The sequence below is a fragment of the Drosophila busckii genome, chromosome 3L (genome assembly GCF_011750605.1).
Source record: "Drosophila busckii strain San Diego stock center, stock number 13000-0081.31 chromosome 3L, ASM1175060v1, whole genome shotgun sequence".
Classification (NCBI taxonomy): Eukaryota; Metazoa; Arthropoda; class Insecta; order Diptera; family Drosophilidae; genus Drosophila; species Drosophila busckii.
In genome coordinates this window covers 10158608-10182948 of record NC_046606.1, presented here as the reverse complement: position 1 = coordinate 10182948, position 24341 = coordinate 10158608, and the positions used below count along the sequence as shown (strand labels likewise).

The following is a 24341-nucleotide window of genomic DNA, read 5'->3' as shown; positions in this document are numbered from 1 at the left end:
TATCTATGTGGTCCTAGCACAACACTAATACAAGCGCACGCAACTGCAGTTGCGCTCTCGCTGCGCTGCTTTGCGCTCTCTCTCGTTTTTTTCCAATACGAAGTGCATGCAAGCGTAAAATCTGATTGCAGCGCTGAGTGGAAATTATTTATGGTGAGCATAAAAAGGAAATGATTATGTGTGGGCAATAATCATTTTATTTATTTACTTTGAACAAACAACATTTGAGTGCATTTTCTGTATAATTTTTTGACGCTGTATTTATTTATTTTAGTTGCATGTGCAGCGGTGCGTGTTGCATGTCATAATTGCTGCCTAGAAATTGATGCAGGTTAAGATTGTCTAGAAGCAGCAAAAACATGAAAAGCAAAAGCAAACTAAAAACTCTGATATCAACTGCAAGAGAGCGTAAACTAACAGCGTATGTAAAAGAGAGCGAGAGAGCGCAAGAGAGTGCAGCAGCAGCAGCGACAGCAGCAGAGAGCTGTGCGGCTGACATTGAACGAGTTCATTCACATTTTACACACACACACACGCACGTAAACGAAAACTATACGAAGCATAAAAACAACAATTGCCGCTGGGCAGCAGCAGGCAGCGAAATGAAAAGAGACAACAGCGTAACAACAACAACAAATACTATTATAGTATATGCATGTGTGTGTGTGTCTGTGTGTGTGTGAAAGCAAAACAACACGCTTATAATAAATATGCTTTAACATTAAAGAATCACATGTTGTATAACAGGCGCAAAGCATTAAAAAGAGAGCGCAAAGCAGAGCAATCAACACTATGTATATGTATGCGTGTGTGTGTGTGTGTGTGTCAAATTCTTGCTGTGCTTTGCTGCTTTTAAACATTTGTTGTTATTATGCATAAATTTTGTTGCTGACAAACGCAAACGACAAGTGACTGAGTGACTGCCAGACCCAGTCCCAGTCCCTTCGATTTGCTTATCAAATTGAAATTTGGGTCATTAGGCGCGCACAGGTAGAGGAAAAATTAAAAGGAAAATGCTTAGGGCGTTAAAATTTAGTAACTGCTGCGCTTGTCAGTTGTGTATGCTGCATAAAAATAAGTTAACATTTGTATAAACTTTTTTTTTACTATATAAACTATTGCTGCATTAGTAGATACAGTTATAATTTTAGTTACAGCAACAAATTCTAGCCAAACTGTATATAATAATTAAATTATTAATATTAAACAACAATTTATATACAAACTAGCAAAATTAAATTTTTTTTGCATAATTCCAAGCAGATTTCAACGCACTAATAAATAAACTTTATGCAAAAATCGTTATAAAAATATGCATAGCCTTAACGGTAATTTAATTATTAAATATTTATATATGCAATATGCTGCTACATTTTGAAATATTAAAATAAAATATTTTTAAATAGCTAAGCAAGCAACTGGCTGTAATTTTAAGTTAACAATGCGCACCAATCAAGCCAAGTTATAAGAAAAAACTGAGCGTTGACAATTAAGTTGCTAAACGAACTAGAACTGGGACTGGTAGCCAGACCAGGCCTAATGACTCAGTTTTGTAGCTTGGTAGGCTTTAAATCAAAGCAAAGAATAGAGGTCAATAGACAATGCGCAGGTTGTGGCTGGCGGAAATAACAGACGCATGACAACAGCAAGCAGCAAAAAGTCAAAGCGGCGTATGAGCAATGAATAGTGCGAAACTTGCTTCCTAGTTTGTCAGCCAAGCGAGGACTGGGACAGGTTTGCAGGAGCAGCGTAGCTGAAGCCTCAAGCCTAACCTTGAACTTCAAAAAAGCGCGTACGAGTCTCTTAGCTGTAGCTGCTTAATAGGCCTAGCTACCTAACTAACTCACACACACACAAATATATGTATTTAAATTAGCGCATGTGTGTGACTGACACATTGACAAAAGAGACGGCCAAGCCACTTAATATCAAAAAACCTACCAAACCGCAAAAAAACGTTCCAAGAAACCCAAAGCCAACGCTTTTTGGTCAAGAAACGCGCAAGTCAATGAACTTTTGGCCAAAGAGCGAATGCGCAAAAAAAAAAAAAATGTGTGCAAAATTTTATATAAAAATAAAAGAAGTTCGGTTTTGAAAGTTTGAAATTTCAGACGCGCAGACGTCGCTACACAAATAAAATTAAATACAAGGATCGCGCGCCAGACAGAGAGAGAGAGAGAGCTCACAATGCTGTAGAACTGGCTGTTAACCTAATTCAAGGACGAGACATTGAGACATTATGCCCGACGCTGTTTGCCAACAAGAATATAAGGGAATAGGGCAAACTACTTTGCCAAGGTTAGATGCAGACGCAGGCGCGTGCAGAAGAGCGTGCGAGTGAGACAGAGAGTGGAGTGGAGTGTGGGGCGGCGGGTAAGGCGATCATTGGCAGGCGTCGTCGTCGTCGTCGTCTCTACAGCGCAGGCGAATGAACTTGCACGCAATTTCAATGTCACACACACACAGATGCACACACACGCACACACTTAAAGGGCTAAGAGCGCGCTTAGGCTACAGCTTGGTGGTGGGTTCAGGATTTACTTTTGATTTATTTGATTGCGACGCAATTTATGCAAGGACAATGGCAAAGGCTCAATGTGTGGGCAAGCGGGGAAGCGGCGCGAGCGCAGGTTTGCGTGCCAGCGACAACCCTGTCTGTCTGTCTCGTCTAGTAACCCCCAAATTATTAAGAGCTACCCTTGCTTAAAGGTCAAACGAGTTCAATGTCAAAATCAGCGCAAGTTCAGACTTGTCTGCTTGGTGGTTAATTTTCAAGTGCGCGGCACACTTCGCATAAAAAAAAAATGCAATATCAATTTTGAAACTTACCTTGCAGCCCTCGCAGGAATGCACGCCGTAATGAAAACCGGAGGCCTTGTCGCCGCAAACGCGACAGAGCACAGTGGTGCCATCGAATTCTGCAAAGCATAAGAAGAGGCAAAAATTAATAAATAAATTTCAAAGATTTTATATTTTAATTTCAAATGCTGCAAGTAGAAAGCAACAAATTTATAGAAAATATTTTAATTATACAACAAATTTATGCATACAAATATTTTTTACAATATTTTGATTATATTTAAATTGACTAGAAATTTATAATTCAAATATTTTATATTTTGATTTCAAATGCTGCAAGAAGAAAGCAACAAATTTATGCATAAATATTTGCTAAAATATTTTAATTATATTTAACAACAAATTTATGCATTAAAATATTTTTTAAAATATTTTGTTTATATTTAAATTGATTTTATACATTTAGTTGCTTAAATTTAAATGAAAGTAACAGCAAATTATTAAAATAAAATGCAGAAAGCAAAAATTAATAATAAATGTGTACTATAAATTAAATTTGATAAAAAGAAAGCAAAAAATAATATTGTAAATATTAATTATTTTCTCTAGAAATTTTTAAATTAAATAAGAATTTATTTCAATTTGATTAAACATTTTGAGTTTAGCTTAACTTTGCGCTTACAGAACTTTTACTCTCAATATGAGAAGAAAGCGCGCAGCAGCAGCAGCAGCAAGAAGAAAGTAAATACTTTCTTTACACGAAGAGAGCGCAAGATCGTGTGGGCCATTGGCAAAAAAAAAGTGACGTAGAAAGCAGCAAAGCAAAATGGGCAACTTGTTGAACTTGAGCTCGTTCTTGGCCCCCAAGAGAGAAATGGAGGTGCAGGTAGCCGCAAGTATTACGCAACTTTCACCAGCCAAACAAGAAGAAAGTAAGCAAAGCAGAACAAGCAAGCAACAAAGTAGAACCAAAAGAGAGCGAGAGAGAGAGAGAGAGCGAGCAAGCAAGCTGCTTGGCAAGTTAGTAGAAGCTGTAAGGTGAAAGACTTTCTTTCTTTTCTCAGTTAGAACTGGTTTTTGAGCGAGCGACGCTAGTTATAAAAATCTAAACTAAAATTACTTAATACGTTAAGAAAAAAGAGTTTGCGTGACTTGACACGCTTCTTTATACGCTTGCTGTCTCTGTCTAACTAGCGCTGTCTCTTTCACAGCTGCAGTCTGTTGTCGTCTCGCCAAGTTCACTGACATTGCATGCTGCAGATCGTTGCACTTTTTGCAACAATAACAACAACAACAACCACAACAATGACTGTCTGTGTGTTTCTCTCTTTGTGTGTGTGTGTGTGCAATCTTTGTCGATCTTGATGCTGTGGCACATTCAGCAGTGTTGAGCGCATAGCAAATGGCAAAATAAAAAAAACAGCTAACTAACTAAAATTGCTAGTTATTGTTTTTAATAAACTTAATTATATAAAACGCAACTATAGCATTAAATTAAATAAATACAGTATTAAATGTATTAAAAAAAATTTTCTATGCTATGCTAACAACTAAATGTAGTCAAAATGTAATTAAATTATTTAATTACATATAAAAATACAAGACAGTAGCTCATTTTGCTATCGTTCATTTAAATTGTGTGATTAACTTCTTAATAAAAATAAATTTATTCATTTTATTATTGAATTAAACTCATAGCCTTTATAAAAATTATTTAATTTTTTCTATATTAGTGGTGTGATTAATTTCATGCTAAAAAAAATGTATTAAAATTATTAATGAATTGAACTCATAGCCTAATTTAAAATTATTTAATTTTTTATACAAATTGTGTTTATTTATGATAAAAAAAATGTATTAAAATTATTAATGAATTGAACTCATAGCCATTTAATTTTATTTAATTTGTGTAATAAAATCAATGTATAAAAATTATTAATGAATTGAAATTATTTAATTTTTTCTATACAAATTGTGTGATTAACTTCATGCTAAAAATAAATTTAATAAAATTATAAATGAATTGAACTCAGCCTAATTTAAATTTAAGTAGCGCTCAAATTTGTATTCATTTTTATTTTTAGTTAAATTTAATATACAAAAATAGTTAAATCAAAATCAAAGCAATTCATAATAATTTCATTTTATTATAATTTTCATATTATACTCTAATTAAATTTTATTTAATTTTTTTGGCTATTAAGTTAAATTAAAATCAAAGAAATTCATTATAATTTCATTTTTTCTTATTATATTTATCAATTTTTTTAGCTACAAAATTGCTAAACTGTCAGCACAGACATTAAGATACACAAGTCAATCAAATGATACGCGAATTATTATTTATTGCTAAATTGCATATTTATATGCAACTAATATTTCATATTGCTTTTACTTTTATTACATTCGCATGTATGCGGACTGATAAACAATTTAAATGATAAGTTTACAGTCCCAAGTGGCTGTCGCTTTATCGTGCAGCTAAATTTAATAATATTACAGCTAAGCTGGAACAATATTAGCCCATTACACGTGTCGCCGATTTATTTTGTATTGCTTGAGTGTGAGTGTGAGGGGTGGCCTGGGAGGGGGGGGCAGATAGATGATCGACCTTGTCGCTTTGAATGCTTTGTTTATAGAATCATTTTTGGAATCTATTACGAAGCAAGTTTAACATGTGTGTGTGTGTGTGTGTGTGTGTGTGTTCGTAATGACGCCAGCTGCCTTCCATCTCGTCTTTTTGCGCTCTCTCGCTCTCTCTCTCTCTCTCTCTAGCTAGACAGTTAGAGTACAAAACGTGGCGCTATTTCTAATCTGCACCCACATTATATTTTTGTTCAAATGTGTGCCACAGCCAAAAGCCAAACAAAACATTAAAGCATTCTTTATAACAAAAATAAAACTCACACACACACACACATCGACACAGTCTATGAAGCGTTAACTAAATTTATATTTCAAGTTCAAACACACATTTGTTTTTGCAAAATTCGAAATTCTCATTTATTTTCTGATAAGCAAAAAAAATTGCACACAGCAAGTTAAACGCTGCTGCTGCTTCTTCTTCTTCAATGCAAACAGTGTTTAACAAAAGTTTGCAACACTCGTAATTGAAAGCGTAACAAGCTTGTACTTCCTGCTCTGTAATTGTGTGAACGCTTTATCAACGCTTCGATAATGATAAGCGGATCAATAAATATATATATCTGCTCCAACATGTCTGCTGTAGCTTTAGCATTAAAGCCAAAGAACAAAAGAATTACTTTGAGTCATTCTAGCAAACCGGAAAGATAAATTCTAGCTATGCCAAAAATAATTTTTTATTAATATGATGAAATATTTTTTTTATTCACCAACATGCGCGCATAGCAAATTTGCATAATTATTAATTATAATTATAAGAAACTGGTATGCTATTAAATATTGATTTAGTTTGCTATAGCACTAAAAATTAAAAGTTTACGCAACATAGATGCAATTAAAAAATACTACAAAATATTTTTTTAATATTTAGAACTAAAAATTATTGATAATACAGCATTGATGCAAATAAAAAATATTTTTTTATATTTAGTTAACTATAGATCTAAAAATTAAAAGTTTATACAACATTGATGCAAATAAAAAATTATAGCCATTTTTTTTATACATTTTTTTAGCTTTAAAAATTTTAAGAAATTTGACAGTTAAATTAACTTGACAAAATATAAATTTTTCTTATATATTATGTCATATATTATTAAGTATATTTTTTAGTTATTTAATATTTTTGTTTTTGTTTAAGCTTTGCCTTTTTTTAAGTTATTATTATTTATAATATTAAAACAATTTATATTAATGCAACATTTGTTTATGTACATTGCAGATTAATTGTTGAAAGTGCTGGGTAAGTTGTAAGTTCTAATTTACCGTTAAACCAAATCTATGCAAATCTATAATAACTTTAGCAGCAATATTGTGTATACAAAAAATCTATGCGTATGCGTATTATCTAATATGCAGCACACACGCACACATACAAGCAACGACCTTGAAAGTTTCATTCACTTCACACGAACAGCCCAAATAGCAAGCAAAGGTATGAACAGCTCGAGGGGGAAAGGGGTGGGGGGGGCATATGTATATGCTATCAGCTAGAAAGAACAACAAACAAAAGCACACGCACACATGCACACATATATGTGTATGTGTGTGTGTGTTTGTGTGCGTGTCTAGGCAATACAAACAAAATTTAATGCCAAGAGCTGAAATTTTGGGCTGACGCGCAGCTTGATATGAAATTAACACAAATACACGCACACACACACGCATATGTGCATGTATGTGTGTATGGAGAGCCAGGGCAATAGATAGTGTATGGCTTTTATTTATTGGTTTAATGTTCTCGAGTCGACTCTACTAAATTAAAATTTGACATTGAAATTTTTTTTTTTTGCGGCTGTCTCGCTCTCAGCCAAATCAATAGCGCGTGCAAGCGCGTGAGAGAGCGAGAGAGCGCAACTCATCAGCTGTAGCTTCTGTGCTGAATGCGGAAATGTTGGCACAGGTTTTTTTTCTTTTTTTATTTAAACGTAACGTGCAATAAACTCAATAATTTATTTAAATTTTTGTGCTGTGTTGAGAGTTCAAAAAACGCAGCTGAGGTCACCAAAAATTCGCTGTCAACGCCTTGTAAAGTGGGCGTGTTAACAGCTACGCATGTATTCGAACTCGAATTCGAATTCGTTCATGCTTATGCAATTTACCTTGTATTTATTTTAATTCGAAATCGCATGCAATGAACTCGATTTTGCTGGCAGTGCATTGATCTGGGACCTTGCACTTGAGTTGGGTTAATGTGCGGGCGTGGGAATTGCTGAGCATGTCAATGGCCAAATGAATCAGCAGCTTTAACTGACTTACATTAAATTCAAAGTTCAATTGAAAAAAAGTAAAAGTTCGATTTTCACTTTTCAATTTAAAACTATGCAGCCCTAGCCTAAGTGAGCGTTTGATAAATTTCTAAAATGCACAAATAATTGTGCCAATAAAAATAAACATTGGCGCAAAAAACTTTCCAAGCAAAAGTTCAAACGCCGCCTACGAAAAAATACAACAAAATAATATAAAAAAAAACAAACACACAAAAATTAACAAACGAAAAACTGTTTGCAAGCTTTTCTTTTGCACAATTGTAGCGCGACGAGGCTGCAGCAGTGACTTTCACCGATATTCAACAAGTGGCCAAGAGCGAGAGGCAGAGCGACTTAGCCAGGCGAACAAGTCAATAACCCAAGCTGCTGCTGCTGCTGTGGCTGCAACTTAAAATAAAAAAAATGTCAAAGACAATTTGACAGTAATTAATGGCAGTGGCGGGCAGGGGGGGAGTGGCAGCGTAGGTTAAAAAGGAGGTTGAGAGAGTTGGCTGCGTTTTTGGCCATAAATTGACTGCGCATGCGCAGTGAAAACTAAAAGTGAATTCGCTTGTTGTTGTTGCAGTTGCAAGTTGCATTCGTTGATTTGCTTTTCACTTTCGTTTTCGCAGTTTGAAATTAAAAACTTGGCAAACGGATGCAGTTACAACAAATGCCAAGCAGCCAACACACACACACACACACAGACACACACATTGGTAGCAATGAACTTGGCCAATACGCTGTGTGTGTCTGTCGTATCAAATGTTTGGAGAAATGCAATGCCAATAGGACGCATAAATAAATAAAAGTTTTCGTTTCGTTAGACGACATAATAAAATACAATAATAGTTAAGTGTGTGTGTGTTGGTGTGTGTGCGTTGTATAAACATAATTTGGCTTCAGCTGCTAAACTTAAATTTCACTTTCAGTTGACAAGGCATAAAATATGCACAAATTATGTGCATAGAAATTTAGATTAATGTATGCAGCCCTAAGTGCGTTTTTAGACAGAACTGCAAACTTTTTTGAATGAGCAAATTAAGAAAAAATATAATAGAAAATTATTATTATAAATAATGCACATTAATTGATATTGAAACAAGCTACAAAGTCAAGTCTAAGACACTTAAATAGACACAAGGTCTAAAAAGAATTGAAATAGAAATGAAAAGGTCTAAAAATCGACTGAACTTGAAGTTGAGCATGGAAATGTGAATGGAAATCTTGATTAGGTCAATAGGTGGATGTATATAAGGTACAGTGTTTCGAAAGGGTGAGAAAAATTAGAGAAAATTATGTCAAAGAGTCTAAAATATTATTAAAAAGAATCAAGCTGCAAACCCTAAACTAAGAATATTATAAAATAAAGTTGTCTGAGCTCATAGAAAGGAAATAACATTTGAATAGAGCATCGAAATGGAATGGAATGAATTTAATTAATGATGGATTAATGGAATTAAGTCTACTCTAAAATATTATTATATAGAATCGAGCTGCAAAAAGGGACTAAGAATATTAGAACAAGGTCTAAAAATATTTAAAATGAAGTCGACTAAGTTTAGACTAAGGAAGTAAATTAATGAAATGAATTAAATTAATGATGGATTAATGGAGATTAAGACTTATGACTCTAAAATAAAAAGCTTAAGCATTAACTTACTAGTTGATATAGCAACAAGCTCTAAGATAGACTGAACTGGAAGTTAGGAAATTTCTGGAGGTTCAATGTTAAGGCAAAGAGAGTTTAGTTAACTAAACTTTATTAATTGACTAACTAAAACATTAAATTAATTTAGCAACAAGCTCTAAGATACACTGAACAGGAAGTTACGAAATTTCTGGAGGTTCAATGTTAAGACAAGGGAAATTTAGTTGGAGAAAAACCATAGCGAAGCAACTAAAATATTATTATTGATTAATTTAGCTACTAAGGTCTACTAAGGTAGACTGAACTGGAAGTTAGGAAATTTCTGGAGGTTCAATGTTAAGAGAGTTTAGTTAAAGAAAAACTATAACTAAAATATTATTAATTGATTAATTTAGCAAGTTAGTTAGGAAATTTCTAGAGTTTAAGGGAAAAAACCATGACTAAGAACCTAAAACATTATAAATTGATTAATTTAGCAACATGTTTTAAAGCTAGACATGTCAAGTCGAAAACTTGAACTTAGGAAATATAAAAATCAAAATAAAATAATTAATGCTTAGAGCTTGTCAAACGATTTGCTAAAAGCAAAATACAGAATGCAGCGTTTTGTTTTTACTAAAGACTGAAATTCAATTAAAGTTTCGACTTCCTAAAAAGTCACACACACACACACACACTCATGTGTGTATAAATATGAAAACGTCAACGTCATTGATTGCATTTGCCTTGACTCATCAGTTGAACTGACGTCCATCAATGATTTATAAATGAATTTATTTTAACCGGTTAACTTCCTTTCGTCACAACGCAAATTAAACAACAAAAAAAAAAAAAAGAAGAGGAGGCAGTTGAAGTCAATGGCTGACATTGCTACAGTTATATTTTTGTCATATAAGTTAATTGAACTCGCTTGAACTTGAGGCTCCGGCGACAGATTCGCATGCGGAACGACCTTGTGACTGGCTCGACTGGCGACTAACTGATATTCGGAAGCGTCTAATTAAGCAAAGTCAATACACTCAATAGCCTTAACTTAGCCATAACCTTAGCCAATAAGCCGGCTGGCGAGAATTTAGCGCGAGTTAGGCTCGATGCCATAATTAAGAGACCGAAGGCTAAACGCAACGGAAGCGCGAAAGACGGAAGCGTAGCTTACCTATGTTGAGCTCGGGTTCGCCTTTGACCGAACTGGCAACAGTTGTATCCATAACTGGGTAGGATTTGATATAGTCTGGAGTTTGTGGACGCGAATCGGCGGGCACAACAACAATAGCGCCGTTATGTTGAGCCGGAGCTGGCAGCGTAAGCTGATGATGAGCTGGCGGGCCAGGCGCATAGCCATGTTGCTGCTGCTGCTGCTGCTGCTGATGATGATACATGGCAGCCATATGCTGAGCATGAGCGCTGTGCTCAAAGTTATGTGTGGATGTGGATTCGCTGGTGCTAACCACAACGCTGCTGCTGCTGCTGCTGGAGCTGCAGCTTGCATTGGATTTGTTGTTGTTCACATAGATGACATTGCTATGTGGCAGCTTGGCGGCGACTGGGGCGACAGGAGCACCTGTGGACGGCACAGTATCCATGTCTGTGACAGGTGCAACCTGGCGCGACTGTTGATGATGATGATACTCCATAGTTGGTTGCAAGATTAAAGCAGCGCTGCTTGGCTGAATGATTTTGCTATGTTGATAATAAGTGGAGACGCTTGTGTTGGGCGGCAGCTTAAGCGCATTTTCCAAATGTGAGCGACCTGAAACTAGCAGCTGAGCACTGCTTGTGGTGCTCGAAGGCGCTGCTGTGGCTGCGCCCAAACAAATGACCGAGGTCTTGGCGCAGGCGGCATCGGAACTGTCCGCGGACATGAGCATTTTGCTATAACACTGCACTTGGCTTATGACAAAAATTTTTGTATTTTATTTTAAACTGTGCTGCTGTCTAAACAGACATTGTTGTTGCTGCTGCTGCACTGCACAGTGGTTAACATATGTATTTAATATTTAATTTAAAACACAGCGACGCATCCTTTAACACTTGAACAGTTGAAGTTACCAAACACGTAGAAACGAGCGCGTTATTTAAATTTTAAAGCGAGCGACGACGATCTGTGCGTAGCAAAGTTTCAACGTTGAATGAAAGGAAAATCAACAGTCGCTTTGGATCTTGTAGATATTTCGTACAGCGGTGCGACCCTGAGAGCGAGAGAGCGCAGCAAAGCGCAGAGAGCGCAAGCAGCAACTCTAAGTGCGCGTGTGTGTGTGTGTGAGCGAGATCCAATTGCGAGAGCGCAGCAAATGAGAGCGCGCGCTGGCTCAAAGCAACTGAGAGCGCGCGTTGCTGTGTGTGTGCGTGCCTGTGTTTATGCTTGTGAGGGTGTTAGACCCACCCGCTCTAGAGCCAATTTGTTCACACAAAAAAAAAAAAAGCAGCAACCCACCCCGGCAACAGGCGTTGATTATTGAGCAAAACACATGTCAGTTCAACGAGATAGTCCACACACCAAGGTAATAAGCATTCAGCGGTTATTGTACTCACTCTCTTTTCAACACACACGCACACACACACTAATACACACGCGCAGCACATTTGGGGGACAAGCTCTTCGCTTGGCGCTTCAGCAAGTTCAATAAAACTTTAATCAAGTTCAAAACGCAAGTGAAATGCCGTTTTATGAAATTTATTTAATTACAGCGCCAACATGTAATTACAAATTATATCACAACAATGCAGCAGCAGCAGATCCAAGTGCATTGACATTATGCCATTGACATTTTGCATGTAAATATTTACATTGAACGTCTGATCGTGTGAGCGACTCCAAGCGCTGCGTTGGGCAAACGCCTAGGTCAATGCCTAAAACGCTTCCTGCTATAACCAAAAATAAACGCAGCAGCTATAGCTATAAAAAAAAAAAAACAAAATGCCACGTGGTGTAGTCAGGCAATCGATCAGTCGCAGTTCCATCCTGCGCCCCCATTTCTTAGCCTCACAAGGTTACAGCGCCTTGCCTCAGGCTCTCTCTCTCTCTCTCGTTTGTTCTTGCCACAGTGGGGCTATAAGCATTTTTAGTGCTACAAAATTAATAACTAACAGCGAAAACTAAGTAAATTAGCAATTACTTAATAAAGAATTAGTTACAATTTATAACATATGCAGCTCAAACTAGTTTATTAAATTTTTTATATATTTTTTTATATATATAAACTAAGTAAATTAGCAATTACTTAATAAAGAATTAGTTACAACTTATAACACTAGCAGCTCAAACTAGTTTATTAAATTTTTTAATACAACAATGCACAATACTCAATGCTCTACTCATATCTTTAATTATTTAAAAACAAAATTTTATAAGTAACTATTTAAATACGAATTTTGTAAGTAAAAATCATTAGATAAATTTTGCTTTATTAATAGCGAACCTCAATACGAGCTAAAATTTATTTTGAGCATGAAGTTATAGACAAGAATTCACTTTTTTTGCATTTGATATGCTTATAATTATAGCAAAAACAGTTAATTTCTTTTTAAAAAGTGTTATAATTTTAAAGTTTTAAATTTCTACTAATGAAAGTGCTTAAAAAAATCAGTGAAAATCCTTGCATATATAATCAACTTTTAAAAACAACTAACGCCTTTTTCTAATTTAAAATTTTAAATTAAATTCCACTGTGCGCTGCTTGCGTGGGCGTTATTTGTATGCAGCTGAAAATATCTTTTCGATTTTCCTTTTCTTTTTGTTAAGTTTTTCAACGCATTTGTTTGCGTTCGCCCAGCACATATTTTAGTTGGGTGGGGTGGGGGTTGTTTTTATGGCATTTCGAACACGACATGTTTTGTTTAAACACCACACTGGGCAATTAATGGGAATTGAGTCGGCGGTAATGTGATAACGCCTTGCTCCACATACCCAACTATTTATATAGTGCAGTATATTTGTTTAAAGTGTCGGCTTAGGAATCGGTAAGCTGAACATTCTACAGACGGGCAGACAAGATCAAACAAAAATAAACACTGAACTTCCTTATTAATGCCATTTCAATAAAAAAGCAAAACAACAACAATTACTTCGTTTAAAAATAAATGAGCAGACATAACAAGCAGCGCAGCGCAGCGCAGCTCTGAGAGCTCCCAACTGTAGCTTGGAGGTCAAGTTCAATGAGCTGTTGGTTGGCTGTGAAAAGAAATTGGGAAATGCACAAGTCTGCATTTAAAATTGATGCATAGCCGCCGAGAGCATTCATTATTTTAATCATATCCAAAAAGCTGCACAAGCTGCACAAGTTTCGAACTGCGTCATGGACTTGCCTGCAGTCGTTGCACCGCCTGGCAAATGTCATTGGCTTTTCGATCTGACGTACACACAAAGGCAAAGGCAAAGGCAAAGGCTGGACTTCTGGTTTTTATTTTTCGCATTTGGCGTCAGTTAAGTTAAGTTGGGTTATCAGTCAGTCAGTCGTGTTGAGTCGGCTTTGTCTTAGTCATATGTATGCTGAAAGACCCAAAGACCTGGAGGCCTTCTGCATTGGATTGCCTTCAACTACTTATAAAAAAAACAGTTGACCGATAATTCGCAACAAAGATTGCGCGCAGCAAAAAGATGGCGATTCAATGTTAATCAAGTGCTATAAACTTGAAGCAGATGCAAAGAAATAACGACTAGTAGATACACTAACAAGCAGTAGAAAAGATAGAGCTATTAATTTAATTTAAACGACTGGTAGATACTCTAACACGCAGTAGAAAGGATAGAGCTCAATTATTTAAAATAAAAATTAAATATTATTGAATTTATGGTAGCTAATTTATAATTTGTAAAGCATTCTTAAGACTATTTTCGATTAGTTTCAAATAATTAAAAAAAAAATAAATAAAATAAGCAGTATTTCAAATAATTTTATTGTAACTTTTTTCATTTATAATTTTTAGATTTTTTTAAATTAACAATTATTTTATTATAACTATTTTCATTTATAATTTTTAGATTTTTTTTATTTAGTTTAAAAAATTTTAATAAAATTAAATAAAAAACAGTATTGCAAATTATTTTATTGTAACTTTTTTCATTTATAATTTTTTTACCATTCTACTGAACAATAATTTTTAATTACTTGAATAATAATAAATTATATCATTCTTTAGTTTATTTTGAAAATTCCTCGAATTATTTTAAATATACTTCGTATTTTTCTCAATTATTTCGTATCATTTGAATAAATTTATATATTGCCGCATTAATTTTCAATTATTTGTAATTTAATAGCTATGCATTGCAGTAAGTTATTTAAAAAGATATAAATGCTATAAAATAAATTGCAATTAATTTATAATTTTTAAATCATTTTTATCGCATACAATAAATTTCATTGGCATCAAGCTTCACCCCCAACTTGTTAATCATTTCAAAACGACAGCTTGTCAACCCAAAGTTTAATCAGTGCGACCTTCTCTCTCTCTTTCTCTTTCTCTTTCTAGCTACGCTCTGCATAGTTTTGTTAGTTGTTAGCAAGTTGAACGACTCTTGATGAGTCTTTTCCTTGTCGCTTTAACGTTTATGTGCAAAAAATGATATATATACATTATATATTAAAAAGCAAATGTTGTGCGGACAGACAGCGTAAACTTCCTTGATAACTTGTTAACAATTTGGGCAAGTAATTTTGAGTTTAGAACCAGTAAACTGGTTTTTGTTGTTGTTGCTGCTGCGGATTGCGCAACTTTTGAACTTGCTTCAGCTTTGGAAATCAACTCAGAGCAGCGCTGCTGCTGCTGCCCCCATCCATATGTTCTACGATTATTTGTTTTATCTATATATACACATATCTCTATCTGTATTTGTTATATACAATATTGTTTTATAGGTCTGCCGCTCTCTCTCTCTCTCTCACATACTTATGTATATAATTAACGCACAATGAGAAGGTGCGTACGCCGTCGTCCCTTCGGCTGCCCCCTTGGCCAACGTTCAGCTGTCGGCTCGTCTGTCTGACTCGCTTGTTGGTGTTCATGAACTCGGTCAACTTGAAGGCCAACACAATTTTGCGGCATACGCATAAAAAATGTTTTATTTTGTCGAGCTGAGCTCATTGTTATACCCTTTGCTATCGAAGGGTATAATAAACTATTCGATAAATGTGTGAATCTTTAAATTGATTGGCCATGAAGTTATAAATATATTAAATAATGTCGACTATGCACAGGATAGCCAAAAAAAATTATGCCAAAATTATTTATAAATAATCAGGCTTCAAAAAAATTAATTAAAATTGCTTTAAATTTAATACAAATTTATAATTCAGCAAAATAATTCCTTTTATTAATACTTATGATAAAAATTAAAAATAATAGGGACGATTTAATTATTATATACTAACAATTTTGCAAGTATTTTTAATTTTTAACAATAATTGATTTTTTAAGACTAAAAGAAAATTATGCCAAAAAATATTTATTAATAATAAAAATTAAATAAAATTGCTTTCAATTGATACAAATTTACAATTCAGTACAATAATTCCTTTTTTTAATTCCTTTGATAAAAATTAAAAATAATAGTGACCATTTAATTATCATATACAAAAATAAAATGTATTTTTAATTTTTAACATTTAATTAATTTTTTAAGACTAAAAATAATTTTTTGTTAAATAAATAGCAATAATATTTATTGTTTTTTATACAAAACTATTATTTTTACAGCCTGTAAACGTTTACAGCTTTTATTATTATTTTACGATAATTTTATATTATTTATTTAAAGTGTATTTATGCTACGCATATTTTTTTTAAATATTTGCTTTCCTGTTTTTTTAATGTTCTCGAGCAATTTAATTTTTGCGTGGCTTTTTTATGTGCGAGAGATTTAAGTTTTTTTTTGCACAGAGTTTGCTGATTACGCATAATTTTTGGCTAGCCAGATCGCTCATGATGTCATGCCAACATTAACGTATGGCCAAAAGACAGATAATGAAGCATAAATGGATTTCAATAGTTCAACGAAATCGAATGTGAGTTAAGCCAAAATACAAAATGTTGCTATAAATGCGAATAAACTTTGTATGGAATAAATTGCGCTGTGAAGTAATAAACTGAAACAAAGTTCAATAACAAAGTCTAGTTAATCTTAGTAGCTAGACACTTAGCACATAGCATTAGGCAATATGTAATAGAATTGTTAATAGACAATTGTGCCGTTAGGCTCAATTCCTAGTGCCTTAAAATGTCGTAATTTGTCAATTGCCAAACAGCAACGTAACAAATATTATCTAAATAATAATAAATACACTTACACACACACACACACACATACACATATATGAAATGCTTATCGGTTATGTGTGTTATCGTGAAAAATGAAGGTCAGCAGCACAAATTCCTGCTGGATCGACGCGCTTATCTATTTTAACCACAAATACAAACAAAGCGACAACGCGTCACATAGATAAAAATAAAATAAGTAACGCTTATTGAGTTGTGGGTGTTACAAATATTTGATTTGCCAACTGAATGAAATATAGCGGCGCTGGGAAATTTCCTCTATATAGCGCAAACACTAGTCGCACTTAATTTTTCGTACATTATCAACAATTTTGTTGTTTTGTAGTTTTTCGCGCAAAAAGGTGAAAATTTGATAACAATTTTCAAGGTTCACTGATAAGACAGCGCGTGCAATCTCTACACACGCTTCGTCATAATAATTATTACACAATATTTGTCAGTCCCACAGTGAAAGATATTCGTGCAAAAAAAAAGTCTCCCTCGGCTTTCTCTAACAAATTATTAACCAAGGTCAGCATATACATATGAACATGGCCCGGAATACGGCGTATTTCGCTTCCCGTAGTGCTAAATTCTTAAGCAAACAACACACAAGTCCAATTGCCAAATTGTGCGTAAATTCTAATTCCCCGACCCTGGCCCGTTCTCAGTCTATTGAACTGCTTTCGTTTTAGTTTTAGTCATAACATTTGTTTGTTGTATTAACAATTTAGTGGGCAGCATATGCAAAAAACTAAAATAAAATTAGAACTAATCGTGCATAGAAATCAAGTCTGCGAACTTATAAATAAATAAAATATTTATTTATATACAAGTAGCTGATCAAAGGTTTAAAATTTGCAAAAATCACAATTTTAAATATTTCAAATTTATAATTTAGTGTGGCATAAATAAAAATTAAAGAATTTTGTATTAATTGTTGAGATATTTTAGCATCATAATTTAAAACTTGCAGCTGCTGACATTTTTTATAAAATAGAACTGCAGAATGTTATATACACTAAAACTATATATTCTTAAAAGTCTATATATAATATTTTTGATTGCCATTATCACTCTGCTTTAAAAATTTGCAGAATTAAAAAAGAATTTCCACATTATCAATAACTAAATAGCCCAGAAAATTGGTTAAAAAATAAAGAAAAATTCTTAAATTATATTATATATTTAATAATATAAAAATTTTTAATATTTATTTTTTTCTTAAATTATATATTTTATAATTTGTAGCTAAAATAAAATAATTATTTATATTTAAAACACTTTTTTCTTTTTAAATTAAACAACTATAGTAAATTGAGTAATTCTTTTAAAAATAGATTGCTTAAGTGGTATATTTAGTAAATTTATTTATTTATTTAGTAGATCCCAGAAGATTAGAAGTATAAATAATGTGGAGAAAACTCATAATTATTAAATTGTAGTTAAAAAATAAAATAATTATTTATATTTTAAGCTCTGTTTTTCTAATTAAACAGCCATTGCCATATAAGCAATTCTTTTCAATATATACTTTATTAATATTTTACTTTTGACATATTGCTTTGCTTTATACCACACTAATTAAATTGTTTGCTTTTTTTTTAGTTAAAGCGCAATTCACTGTTCCGCTTTCAAAGCATTCTACAGTCACTAATACATTTCTCTTGTTTTCTTCTAGACTTTCTCGCCAGTTCTTTGGCTGCTGTCTAACCAAAAATAGTTGTAGAATGTTCTATGCTTCTTTCTTCTACGCTTTGTGGCTACTTTTCAATGTACTTGAACTTGTTTTGTCGACTTGGGTGAAATGAGAAATAATGCTAGATTATGATTACATGATCATGCAGGCGTTGGGGTTCTCTATGCTTTATTATCAGCAGACAAGGCAAGTGAGAGCAGGAAACAGAAAGAGAAAAAGAAAAATACATTTCATTTCATTTCATTTCAATGTAATGCTTATCATAGTAAAAATGTTGAAACGAATGCAACGAAAATTAATCAAGCGATGGCACTTGAGTTGAAGAACACACACACACACACACACATAGACAGAGCTGGCAGCAATTATGGGCGCAGTGAACGTTCAATGATCTATCCCAATAGGCAGCAGCAGCAGCAGCAGCGTCACTTGCATTGAAAAGTGAACTCGACATTGAAAAACAAAACAAGCAGCAAAAACCGCAAGAGAAATGTAAAGAAAAGAAAAAGCGCAGAGCGTAAGAGAGTGAGAGAGTGAGAGAGCGAGAGCGCGGCGCAGACTTAACTATGTGAAGTTCAAAGCCAATGCACGTTGACGCGCTCTCAGTTAGACGCGCTCTCTTGCAGTTTGCTTGCTATGATTACACACACACACTAGTGTCTCTGACTGTGTGTGCGTGTGCATGAGTAAGCGCATTGGATGTTGATGTAGGTTCGGCTCTCTGCTGCTGTCTTCGTTTCTAATGGGGGCTGCTGCACTTTTGCTTTTCCCGCTGCACAGATTTTTGTTGCTGCTGCTTTTTCTTTTTTTTTTCGAGTGTGTGCAGCTCTTTGCATTGAATTTTTCCACTCACATTTCTTTGCACACATTTCACGACGACGACGACGACGACGACGACGACAACGACGATCGCTGGCTGAGAGGGTCTTTAACCCTTTGGCAGCAGTGCAATGCACTCCCGAGACGACGACGACGACGACGACGACGACAACGGCCACAACTTCATTCCACTTCACTTTATAAACTCACACCCCACCCCACTGCAGCGCCCAGTTGCAGTTGCAGCCTCAAGCTTGTCGCCGTTGCAATTTTCTTGCAAATTCTTCGGCTGTGGTTTTTGTATCTCTCTTTCTATCTAGCTCTAGGCCTAGTTGCGTACATTGACTGACGGCCCGTTGCGCACACACACAGATACACACACACACTTGCACACACTAGTGCTGCATACAGTTTTGTAACTGTTATTGAGGGTTATTCGCAGTCCGAGCTACGATCTGTTCGTTCTGTGTGTGGTGCCAATGGCTCGTTGTTGATCGTGCTTAGTTTGCCTGATAAGCTAGCTAAGCTGCACTCTGTGGCATGCAGCATGTGGCAACAGCAGCAGCGAGTTTGCAATGAGTTTATTGACTTGTCAGTTTGCTGCTCGTTGGCCGACACGCATGTGCAGCACACAGTTGGCCAAGTTGAATGCACTTGGCTCAAAGCAACACAAAAATTGGTAATTGCCGCACGTGCTTTCTATGATTACGCCATGACCAGTGGCAAGCGCTCTCTCTCGCTCTCTCTCCATCTCACTCTCTAGCCATGAGCAGCTGTTTAATTGGCAATTTGCACTTGGCGCTGCTGCTGCTGTTGGGCCCATGGAGGTTTCTCGTAATAAGCACTTGGGCTCCAGCTCTAGATTGCTCTGCAGTTATTGCATTTGATAGCTTTCAAACGGTGCTTAATGGGCCTAACTATGAAATGTTAGTGGCTACAGTGTTGGCTGCCTAAGGTTCACATTTCGTTACTCAAGCTCGAATTCTTAGCTAATTATACTGAGGTGCCATAGCAGCTTAATTAACGCTCAGATCTACACAAAATTAAGTTCGAGCAGTACAGTGATTGTTGCCTAATGAGAACTTCTCAAGTTTTCGGCACATTCTGGTTTTCGAACTCGAATTTTTAGCTAATTAAAATCTTGAAGCTGCTTTTCGTTTTGGTAATTGCTGATTTATGAGAGTCTATGGAACTTTTAGCATATTTCGAATTTCGAAATCGAATTCGAAAACTCGAATTCTTAGCTAATTAAAATCTTCGTGCTTGTAATTGCTGATTTATGAGAGTCTATGGAACTTTCGGCACATTTCGAATTTCGAAATCGAATTTTTTTAATTTCCAAGCCAACCCAAATTCATAGGCAAGCTGCTCATAGGATAGATATATCTTTTTTTTAAAGACAAGAATTATATATAAAGAAATTTTTATAAATTTTTTATATTTATAAACAATAAGATCTGCAGCTCAAACGATTAAATTTAATAGGCTACAGACTAAAGTCTCTAGAGATCTCTGTGGCAGTCTTAATAAGTCTAATTTTCAGATCACTGCTCAAGCTTATCAAGTGCAGTAAAAAAAACGAAAAACCAAAAATCAAAAGTAAGCAAAGAGAATCAAAAAAACACACACAATTATTTATTTATTTACTTCTTTTTTTTTGGCAACATAATAAGATTATGCGATATGCTTGTTAATGGCGCAGAATGAAAAGAGCATAAAGCTAAATACATAAGCTGATCGCGTATATGAGTAAGAACTCGATGATGATAATGCTGGAGCTGGAGCGCAGGAATTGTGGGAGAAAGGGCAAGAGAGCAATGAGCAGGATGAAACTCAAACTCAAACGCTGGCGCTGACTTGCAACTTGAATTGACTGAAAGCACAAAAATTACAATTCGTGCGAAAGTGAATGACCTCCATTAACCGCCATTAAGCGACGAAGACGGACAAGCGGACTGAGGACTGCGGACTGTGGGGCAAGAACAAAGCAACAGAGCTCCAGTTCTCCCCCTTGGAGCGCTGCTGCTTCTGTAGAAATATTTAAACGTGTGTGTGTGCTGCTCTCTGTCTCGCTCTCTCTGTTGTCTTCGCTGCTGAATTCGCCAGAACCTCTGGCTTTTGTGTTTTTTTTTTCATATCAAGCTTAGCATAATAATTAGTGAAGCCAAAACTGGGCCCAGTGCGCGCCAGAGACCCAAAATCTTTTGTGCTGCTGCTTTTATTGGTTCCCTGGCTTTGACTTCGTTCTATGGCCCACGTTTTGTCAGGTGAGCCAAGTTAAAAACGCTCTACCAACTGGCAAGGAATTTGAAACCTGTTTGCGAAACAAACAACAAACTTTGTACGCGCTTAGCATAATTTTTTTATTATTATTGTTGTTAATGTTTGCCCGCCGTCTCATAATTTATGAATGCGAACTAAACGTAGCGCCAGTGCCCTCTTCACTAGGAAGTAGCTTTGAGTTTATTGCACGCTTGTCTCATAGTAGAACGTGTGTAGGCCTCAAGCAAAGTCAGCGCGAAAGAGACAGCAACAGGTGCTCGCCATTGGGTCGAGACTGAATTAGCGGGTGTTCTGTTGCTAATGAAGTTGTTAGCCAAACAGGAAGACTCTTCCATAGGCTCACACTCAGCTGCTTTTTAGTTTGACGATTTTAAAGTGTAGTTCAATTTGCTTATTTAGTCATTTCTTAATAAAATTTTTACAACTAAAGCGATCATCTCTAATAGACTTAGTGATCACATTAAAGTAATCATATTCTTATTAGTTTAGTTAGGATCACCCATTTCTTAATTAAATAGTTTATTTGCAAAAAGTTTTGCGAAATAAACACATTGAAATATTGTTTAACTTCTTATTAGTTTAATTAAAGTGATCACTCATTACTCAATTAAATGCTTTATGTACAAAAAGTTTTCAACTAAAGCGTTGATTTCTAATCGAATTAGTGATCTCATTGAAATATTTGTCATCTTCTTATTAGTTTAGCTAAAGTGCTCACATGATTGATCATTTAATTATGAAATTATTTCCTAATTTAACAAAAGTAGTTAGTTCAAGTGTTTAACTGTACTGATCTAGACTTGGCGTTAACTTGTTCACATTCCCATTCACATTACGTATACGTAATTTGCTAATTTTCATTTTTAATCATTTGCAAATTTTAATTCAGCTAATACACTTAAATATATGAACGTAGCTGCTAACTTAATGGTTTATAACAAATACAATTAATTAAAGTGTTCAGCTTCTACTACAACTTTTACTTATAAGAGTGGTATCTAATTTAATCTTTAATTTATTAAATTATTTAAAATTATTTTTTAGTGCAAGCCAACATTTTAATTGAACTCTAGAGTTGTGAACTCCTCTGTATTAGACTAAGACTTAGTCACTAAGTGATCTCATATCTTACTAAAATATAAACAACGCCCATATTATTATTGCAATTGAAACAATTCTACTGCTACTTATAATTTAATTATTTTTACAGTGGCAACTAATTTAATGCTCAATTAATTTAGTTACTTAAACAAATTTCTAAGTTCTTTTAAATATTTTAACTAAACTCTAGCTCATCTAAATTGATTTATATTAAGTTTGTATTAAGTGAGCTCATATAAATTATTAGCTTTAGCAAAAATCATTATGAATTGCAGTTGTTGATCAATTTTTGCAACACTGTGCGCTGAACTTTAAAATATGTTGCATTAAAGGATTAACATTTTTGTATGCAAAAATGCCACTAAAGTATTTTCTGCTGCGAAACAAAATAAGTTCGAGTCATGCGATCGCAGCCATAAGTCAAGCACCTCGAATGGAAAAAGTTCATTACTATCGGACGCTTTCTAACACCGCCGCCGCCACATGGGGCGCAGGCTAGGCTGGCATGCAAAATAGCACGAAGCACACAGATGGAGAAACACACACACACACACATAGCTAAAACTGGTATGCAACTGCAACAGCAGCAAGAGAGTTCGTGTGGCAACAGCTGATGATGTTGATGATGATGAGGCGCAGGGGAGAGACTGACTGCCTGGTCATGATTCATGTGTGTGTGTGTCTGTGTGTGTGTGTTGACTGGGCGCCGATCGCAGGTCGCTGCACTCGCAATTCAGTGGAGCATTCGAGTAAATTTTGCTGGGCAACTATGCTAGTGATACTAACAACAATAGCAACAGCAACAGCAACTGGCAGCAGCTTTGGCTGGCGAGTTGACTGACACTTGGACTGGCAGGACTTTAACCCAAGCCAAAGTGAAATTGTTTGCAGCAGAGAGACGACGCTGCCAAAATTGACTGTGTGTGTGTGGGAATTTCCACGTGTTGCACACACACACAAAGACAATAACAGAAATTGGCGCAACAACAATTTGCAGCGCCTGTCGCGTAGTCAAAGCAATCAGCAGCTTTTGTTGTTGTTGCTGTCGCTTGTGAAAGTTTTTTTTCGGCATTTCTGCAGTGCAATTTAATTCATAGTTTATTAACTTTATAGAGCGAGTGCATTGACTGGAAAGCAAAAGCAACAGCAACAGCAACAAACTGAAGTCACTACGACGACTTGGAGGTCAGGCCAATATTTGTGGGTGGCAGTGAAAGTTTAGCCGAACTTTCATGCAGAACAGTCGAAATGAAAGTGACTAAGCAATTGGCTAACTAGTTAGCTAGTTACTAAGCTCTGTAGACAACAAAATGGCGGCAGCGCAGCACCAAAATTACCTAACTGACTGTTTTTTCTGGAATTTTGTTTATTTGGGACAAGTTCAGCGCAAAGTCCAACAAACTCCGCATTAGGAACAGACCTTTCATTATATATGTGTATGTGTGTGTGTGTGTGTCTGTTGTAATGATTTTCATTTTCTTAATTAAACCGCCGTCATGATTTTTTACATAACTATTATGTATTTTTTTCTCATTTTACTTGGTTTTTTGTTGTTCTTATTGTTTTCGTTTTGTCCTATGCTTTAATAGGACTTTCACTTCTTTGTTGTCTGCTTCTGTGCGCACTACTTGGCTCTTCTAGATATAGCTCTGATTTGAGTTGTCTATGGCTTTACATAAGATTTGGTGTTGTTTTTTTATTTTTCTATTGTTATTCCCTTGGTCGGTTAGTTTGGCATTTATCTTTGGTAAACAACTGATCTATGCTCAATGCTGGCTAGCTGATCCAATTACGGTGTGTATTTCCGTAATAAGCTGGCTTAAGGAACGTTTGTGCTAAACTA

At 35.1% G+C, this 24341-nt stretch overlaps 1 protein-coding gene across 2 annotated transcripts in view; it reads right to left on the bottom strand.

The window, feature by feature from the left end:
• LOC108599620 (ecdysone-induced protein 75B, isoforms C/D) overlaps nucleotides 1-24341 on the bottom strand; it is a 74334-nt gene that overhangs the window by 34783 nt on the left and 15210 nt on the right. The window contains exons 1-2 of one of the 2 annotated variants that reach the window (XM_017986576.2): nucleotides 10499-11258; nucleotides 2830-2918 (exon numbers count right to left, since the gene is read on the bottom strand). In XM_017986576.2, coding sequence (XP_017842065.2) covers nucleotides 2830-2918; nucleotides 10499-11210 — 801 coding nt within the window. In that variant the 5' untranslated portion in view covers nucleotides 11211-11258. Of the gene's footprint in view, nucleotides 1-2829; nucleotides 2919-10498; nucleotides 11259-24341 lie in introns of those variants that run through there. The other variant, XM_033293623.1, reaches the window with a different exon arrangement.